Here is an 8,643-nt window from a genome sequence, read left to right as displayed (position 1 = left end):
ATGATGTACGAAAGTAAAGCTAATTTTAGTCGCTCGTCCCGTCTATCTCTCAATGTTTCAACTAGTATTTATATATATTTTGAATTCTAAATATATTAGAGGAAACAAACGATTCGCTAACAGATATATGTATTATCAATTCCAAAGTTTACTATCTGTGTGAAATACTAACGGCTCTCTGTTAGCTGTGTGTCTGAAATGGAACTATAGAAGTTACTTTATTATATACTTTGAAACTTCAATAATAACAAAGACGCCTTCGCAGCTCAGAATTAACTAATCCATGCCTTGTAATATTATGAACCTAATCTTTGTTTTATTGAATATGCTTATTTCAGGTTCTTTTTGATTTTTTTTTATCTATCTATATATATAAAATTGAAATGACTCACTCACTCATCACGAAATCTCAGAACCTACCAAAGCTAGTAGTTTCAAATTTTGCACGGAGGTTATTTATAGGACATAAGTGCTCGCTAAGACGGGAATTTGCAATATTCGACTTCTAAGGGGGCATTTTCGGGGTTGAAAGTTTGTATGAAACTTCGTTACTACAAATGCTAGGAGTCTCAAATTTTGCATGGACGTCACTTATACGACGTAGGTACTCATGGAGACAGATATTAATAACCTTGCTTACGCAGGCGAAGCCGCGGGCGGGCCGCTAGTTCTTTATATTTACGTGTATTAGTTAAGAATTTTAAAAAAACAGCGTTACGTTTTTTTATGCATATCAGAGAACCTAGAGTTGGACACGTGTTGGAGGACACTACGTTCCCCAAATGTTAAGTGACGGAACTCAACGCCTCACATTATCTTGTTATGAGAGCAACGAAATGAATATAGTAAGTAGTATAACATTTTAAACAAAATATTATAGTCTTCATTAGATAGAATTCAGCACCAATACAACTAAATTATAATTAGTTATTAGTGGAGCGTATTTTGTATGCACATTCGTTGTAACGAGCGCTGTGTCCAATAATGTCAAATGGAGATCAGAGCTCATGGCCTATACGTATATTATCAAATAGATATAGATATATTTCATTGTATTTTCATTACCAAGCTATGGAAAGCCGAAGGGCAGCATAGAATTCCGCTAATGATCACACAAAATTTTTTTTAGCTTCACGCTAGCACGTACACCGTACATAGTAGGGTAGGCGGGGCAAAGGGAAAGTAGGAACATAGTGTTAAGACACTCAGTTCCCAATAAAACATTTCCGTTACCATTTCAACCGAATTCTAAAGGCTTGGGTATTAAATAGCTGTACTAAACGCCGCGCTTTGCCTCATTACCACAGCGAGTAAATGAAAATATTCAATATATCAATATTTATATAAATATCAATATTTCATTTTCTCTAGTAGGAATCAAACCTACAACCTCTCACGTATACTATTGCACGCTCTCACTCTTGCCGATGTGCCAACGCAATATGTCGAACGATTTTGAACGGGCAGACGAAAACTAGAGTTAAGACATTCTGTTCTCCATTTATCGCTCTATTTCCGGCGCATAGCTAATTGAATGGCGCAATTCAACGCCGCCCTTTGTCTTGTTACCAGAACGAGGAAAATAGAAATAGTTCATTCCCCCGAGTGAGAATCAAACCCACAAATGTCACGTTTACAGTGAGACGCAATGACGGCCTCATATTATAATATTGTTAATAAAATACTAATTTTCATTTCAATTCCAATATTATGACATTATATTTTGACTGTAATAATTTAATATGCGGGCTTATAATAATATCGGGGATTATTTTGCCAGAAATTGCTTTATTATTAGTATAATTATATCAAAAGTAAGATAATATTTAAAGTGTTTAACTGTGTGTGTGCAGATTGGATTCCCAATCGGGGTAACTAATTATTATTATTCTTTCGTCAAATATTCTCTACGATATTCTAAAAGGAATTCCATACAAGTAGAGTTCAGAAGGAAGCCCAGTTCGCGTTTATATTGTCAGCTTCACGCTGTATCCCGCACACAGCGTGGTAGGCTAAGGGAACCTAGAGTTACGACTCTCCACTCCCCACTTTCCGTCAAATTCTTTCGTTCTAATCGTTTATATTGTATTAGTTTGAAATTCAATTCGACGTCAGGAGCATGGCGAGTTAGGCAATAAGCTTTTTAGAAAGGAGAAAGCACGTTACAATTTAATACGAGTACCCTATTTGTATGGAAACAACGGTAAAGTGCGATAAATACTGTTCTACCACAGCTGACGCCTTATTGATCACCTAATAAGCGACCACGTGGAATATTTGCTAATTCCATTAATTGTATGTCACTAGATCACATATGCGGCTTCGTCTGCGTGGTCAGATGGAAATAACTTCTCATTGTGTATATATATACACGTCCAGTGTGGTAGATAACTCTGGCCGCAGGTTGGGTATCAGAAATTCCTGAGAAAAACGCGATCAACCAACATTTTCTTTGACTTTATAATGTTAGTATACATACTTTTTTTTAAGTTCACGCTCTTTAACAGGACAGTCAGAGAGAATTTAGTTTTTATTCACTCTGTTCTCCACATTCCCAATATTATTATGGTATATTATTATGGTATTTTCGTTGAAAAGAGTGAAACCCAACGCCGAACTTTGCCTCTTTAGAGCGAGGAAATTAAAATATTTAATATTTAATTTCCTCGAGTGGGAATCGAACCCACAACGTCACGTCGCACCCCTGCACCACGACTGGTCTGTGAATATTTATGTATATTTTTGGAATAGCAGAGGGCGCCTAGTGATAAGACACTTCACTCCCTATTTTCCACATAATTCCTAAAATATTGAGTGTTAAGTGCAGGAACTCAACGCAGCGCTTTGACTTGACACCAGAGCGAAAATGAAAATCAAACAAATTTATTCATTATTTATTTAAAAAATAAAACAATATCTACGCATTAGCTGTATTAACTATAAAATAAATTAAGGGAAATTATTATAAACTTATTTAATTTCTATGGCAAATCTTCGCCAAACATGTCATAAAGCAGACTATCAGGTATAGTTTCAGAAGTACTGGAACTTTCTACTCCAGATATATTTTCACTAGTCAAAGTTGTTATTTCTGCCGTGTTATCAGTAGTCCAGAATTTTATTTCTTTCGTTCCTCCACTACTCGATGTTCTTAGTCCTGTCGTTTCTTCAGTAGTTATCGGACTGTTACCTTCACTTTTGTCTTCTGAACTGTCCATATTTCCTACATCTTTCTCACAGATGAAAGGCGTATTCCTTGAGCAAGGGTCATCGTTGAACAATCCATTTCGGAACATTGTACCACAATATTCATTCCGTGCTGCGTTATTAGGTTCCCCTTTATTCCACTTAGAATAACCCGAATCTTCTAGACGCTCGCCTGAAATAATACACAAATACATGTTATTAAGTTTTATCTATTATATAATATTTTTAATATCTAAATAACAATTGCTGATACTTAGTCTGACTTAAATAACAAATAAATTGAAAGTAAACAACAAATTGAAAGTATGCAAAAAAATAATAGTTTAGTGTTGTTTCCTGTAACGTTTTATAAATCATAACCCCACTCAACTTGCAATATTTTAATTTTTTTCTATTTACTCTGTTACGTGATAATGCGTGGAGATAAAAGATAGATATTTTACTTACCATGAATTGTGTACCATTCCCTGTTATGCTCCCAATCTACAATGCCAATGCCGACGACACCTTTAAAGTCAGCCGTAATTGCGCTTTCAGGATAGTTTTTAAAAATATCTATAATGACTTGTGCTTCAGTATCACTATTCACTATCGCCATGTACCCTTCTTCTGCTGAACATGTCTTAAATGCATCCCACCAAGTCCTTCCATGTGCATGGAATTTGTAGCAGTGGCCGGTTCTCTCGTCCAGTATATATTCTGTTGACGAAATGACTTATATTAAATGTTGTCTATAATTATATTTTCTAAGCCCTTGCTCAATAAGCTGAGTAAAAAATCAATCGAATTATAATAGTAAATGTAATTTGACCATATTATGAAAAAATATACAAAATGCAAATGAATTGGGGCCTACATCACCTAAAGGTCTACATGTGGTCGATCTTCACTGAGAGCTGTTTTTAGCACGATCCATATTTTTATTACGTTTGCGTCGTTTGTTAGTCAAATGATTAATAACTGAAGAGTTTTACAATTATTTTCACTATTTACATATATTCCTTGGCCAATATATATTATTATTTTTTCCAAAAAGTTATTACTTAATAATATATATGTATTGTGAAATACACGTAGATTTGGAAGACAAGGTCGTTACTTATAAAATCAAGATTTAAATTAAAAACTACTTCTGCAATGTTCATTTTGATTGATCCTCATATTAAAACAACTGTATATTCAGAATTATGAGACTTATTCATATATTTAATATTTGTTTCTTTTTTTTGTAAGAAACCAGTAAAATTATTACTCTAAGTGACCTATATATAAAATTACCAGAAATGCATTTTACCTCTGTCGGTGGTTCCGCAGGAAGTCAGTTGTACATCAGAATTTTCTTTCTTGTAGCACATATATGGGTACATCTCTGAACATTTGACGCTTATGAGTGATCCAGCGTTTAACACCGAACAATGGTCATTACCACTGTTCATTTTACTTATATCTAAATCATCAGTCAACTTTTCTAACGAAACACCTGTTTAAAAAAATATATAGGCGAGGATTAAAAACCAAAGCACTTGTTTTCTTTTGTTTATTCATTTTTGTACTTAGGTAAGTAAGCAAAGTCAAAAGATTATACGTATGTCTGTCATCAACTTCTTATAATTTTATCCACCAAGGGCCTCAAAATAAAAAATCAATATCGAAATAAAAATCAATACTTATTTGAATAGATAAATACTAGGGGCCGTATATAAATTAATTGATATCAGCTATAAAACGACTGATGTTTCTAAGCGACAGTGGTGGGTTCGGTTTTAATTGGCGGAGTAAATGGTGAAATGAGTTCTTCGCTCTCGTAACAAAGCAAGATTCAGAGTTGAGTTCCACCACTTAAGACGCAATGTCTCGAATAATGGTGCAGTGTGAAAGTATGGTGTGTCTTAACATTATATTCTTTTTGTTTTCATACGGGGTACAGCGTGAAATAAAAAATATAATCACCTTCTATTGTATGCCACAAGTCGGAAAACGTTGCGTGTACTCCGACGAAAATTTGATCGATATCATAAGCTCTTGAGTAAGCGTCTAATGCGTCTGTTATTGGTTTGTTCAACGGTGATGCTAAAATTGCACCTAAAATTTAAACAAATATTAGTAGTTACCCTTACAAAATACATGGAAAAAAGCTTATATTTTTCGAATCAGTAGTAGATAAGCGCGTTCAACCAAATCAACTCTGCTTCGTACTGTTAGTATAGCTTTACATTGTTATTACAAGTTGATATAGGTTATATTATAATGTGTATAAATATTACTAATTCGTAACATATTCATTCATGTTTTTTTATTTACTTTTGATTATCTATTTTAAAGTTACCTTCCATATTACACATCTTGCGCGCTTCGTGCCAAGTCGCCTTTACCCTGTGCAGCTTCAGCCACACTTTAGCGTCCTCGTCGAATTCATACTCGTAATGTATGCTTTTTGCCTCTGTAAACAAAAAAATATAAAGTTATTATCGAAAAGATTTAAAATACAAAAAAGCAAATAACATGAGCCCATTAGTTCATTAGGGTTAATAGTAGGGAACCATTAAAGTTCCTTGTAAAGAAGATGAAATTAGTTGAAGAAATGGTCCTAGGTGTTTATTCTTATGAAATATTAGGTTAATTTTTTAATGCAGTCCCTTGATTGCTTAAAAAAACAAAGGAAAAAACTTTCATTTGTGCTATTATGATATTTTCTTCAACAGAAATTGATATTAGGGTTATAAGACGAAATATTTCGCAATTATAATATTGATTCCTTGACTGAGTTAACAAACGGTATGGTGATGGTAAACTAATGGAACCAAGAATTAAAATATTACTTTCTTGGTTTTCAATCAGGCTGTAAATTCAATATTGCATTTAATCATATCAAAGAAGGAAAATTATTTTTTTATTGGAAAAATAAAATCACATAATAGCTTACCTCCGTATAAAAAAAAGCAAAACACGACGAAGTATCGCAATAGCTCCATATCACGTTATTATGCTTAGAGAAATATTTACCAACTGAGCACTAGATGTTTACTCTCATATATATATATAAATATAATAGTAATTGGTATTTTTGCAGGAAACTACAAAATTTCCACTTTTGATCAAAATGAAATGATCAACAGACAATATCGCGTAACCTCTTAACCCCTCGATAACATTATGGTACTTTATGACGTTAAAAAGAGTTTCAATAAATGGTCGACTGATTGCTAGGAAGGGTATGTTACCGTCTCAATAATTCATTATTTTTTATACATTTACTCTTAAATATGGACTTGAATGTCTGACAGTGACTACGTCACCGCTATACTAAGAATCCGCTTTCATGATAATGTTATGTTGACGAAAGCGGCCTGATTGTAACCACCCTATCGGCCACCCTTCACAATGGCGTGTCCTCTGCTTTTAGGTTAGAAAGGATCGTAAACAATAATATTATGAAAAACGATGACACTTGATTTACCAGCAATTTCAATTTATATATTTCTACCAAAACCAGTCGGAGTGAGTGGTGTGTAGGAAAAACTAACAAACTACTCGCACTTCTACATTTATTTAAAAAAAAAAATTGCTTCACGCTCTAGCCCGCACATAGCTGGGTAGGCAGAGGGAATCTAGAATTAGACGAGTAAAACCGCCTGGTAGTGGATTCGATCCCCCCCTCGAGGAGATGAAATATTTATTTAAATTTATATTTCTATTTCTTCGCTCTGGTGTAGAGGCAAAGCGCGACGTTGAGTTTCGCCTCCAGAATTCGGCAGAAAATGGGGAACGGAGTGTCTTAACACTAAGTTAAGGTTCTTTTTTTTGTGTAAATTTTATATATATAATTTTTTTCTTTTGAGCTCATCATGCAATCGGTCCGAAGACAATAAGCAGATTAGTTTTTTTCTTTTTTATTATTATAAGGTTCCCTCTGCCTACCCTACTGTGCACGGGATACAGCGAAGCTGATTTAAATATCGTATGCTAATTTATAATTAACAAATATATAATTTTGTATTGTAAATAAATGTTTATTTCCAATAATAAGTTGCATCACAAAATTGGACATTACGCGTACATGTAAAGTTATCGGCGAAATAGCCCCTCTAATCGAGTTCCCAGATAAATGAGTTGCATCAGGAACAGGACGCCGTCGATACCACCAATCTCCTCTAATTACGAGCAAACTAAGTTTGCGGACGCCGAGCGCCGCGACAATTACGTTTCACCTAAGACCTACCGATTTATGAACCGTAGATGAATATTTTCCATAATATTATTATATGTTAAGAGAGAGATGAACGCGAGATACATCTCACGTATAACATTAGCATTTCCTAATATGATAATCGAACCCACAACCATCGAGTTTACAAGCCGCACGCACCCTTGAGCCCCTGTGCCACGACTGACCTCAGTAATAAAATAATGTCACTATAAATTATCGACATTCAAATTCTCTTATAGAAGACTGAGGTCCCAAGGCCCCCAGACCTACGTCAATTCAGCAAATCTGAAATTTGGAGGATTAATAGTCTAACATGTAGTTGTTAAGACTGTATGAGTACTTACTAACTTGAAAGTGGGGCCCTTTCAGCGGTAGCGCCAACTTAAGGTACGCGCACAACTACGTTATGGAGAAACGCTCGTATTTAAATATATTTTCAGAATATTGTAAAAAATATGTATTTATAATTACAAACAAACTAACTAGACTCAAAATGTAATATATGCCTTTTAGTCGTTACTGAGCATTCATAACAATTATTGAGAAGGTGTTAAAATAGTGCCGATTCTCTCTCGCTATTTCAGAGATATTAAATATACGTATAGTTCAAGCGGGAGAAGCCGCGTCCGGGTCCACTAGCAACATTATATTTTAAATAACATACAAAATATCAAATTCACACTGACGTATCAAACACTGATTGCTTATAAATATAGGGATTTCCATTTGACAAAATTATTTATATAAACAATCCTCAATAATTGTTATCATAGTGGTTGAGAGTTCAAGCTGTTAATTATTTCAATTAAGTCACATCTACATTCAAGTTCTATGTAAAAGATATATTTCACTATAGCATGCCTATAATCACAACGTCTATCTGTAAGCACTTCTGTCGTAGGTTCGATTCTCACTCGGGGGACCGAATTATGTTTATATTTCTTGCTCTGGTAAAATATCTAAGCTAGTCAACGCGTAATGTCTCGTCGGAGTAGGGCGAAGCGAAGCAGGCGTAGCGTGAAGCTAAAACAATCTATATAGGTCGAGATTCCTATGCTTAAATCTGTAGGTATCTGTTTTTTAATGCAAGAAATATGATAGTAGATTAGATTACACTAGGGTTGCCTAAAAGAATCCTGCCGCATTCACCTTTACTTAAATCTATGGTAATGTGCAAATTGTACTAACATGTTTTTTATATGAATTCCACATCATTTGAAAGAAAATCA

General features: G+C 34.3%; 1 protein-coding gene across 1 annotated transcript; it reads right to left on the bottom strand.

Moving 5' to 3' along the window:
* Positions 1-2,880: 2,880 nt before the first annotated feature.
* On the bottom strand, positions 2,881-6,293 carry LOC146531172 (C-type mannose receptor 2-like). Its single transcript, XM_085198128.1, has 6 exons — positions 6,131-6,293; positions 5,534-5,647; positions 5,158-5,289; positions 4,502-4,687; positions 3,655-3,906; positions 2,881-3,379 (listed from the first exon to the last, which is right to left on the bottom strand). Exons 1-6 carry the CDS (start codon positions 6,177-6,179, stop codon positions 2,982-2,984), a joined length of 1,131 nt encoding a protein of 376 aa, XP_085054254.1. The 5' UTR covers positions 6,180-6,293; the 3' UTR covers positions 2,881-2,981.
* Between the last annotated feature and the right edge of the window lie 2,350 nt (positions 6,294-8,643).

This window comes from Heliconius melpomene, chromosome 15, assembly GCF_056956725.1.
Source record: "Heliconius melpomene rosina isolate 202511_hmr_F chromosome 15, ASM5695672v1, whole genome shotgun sequence".
NCBI lineage: Eukaryota > Metazoa > Arthropoda > Insecta > Lepidoptera > Nymphalidae > Heliconius > Heliconius melpomene.
Note: the sequence above shows the minus strand (reverse complement) of the source record. Positions and strands in the feature narration are given on the sequence as shown.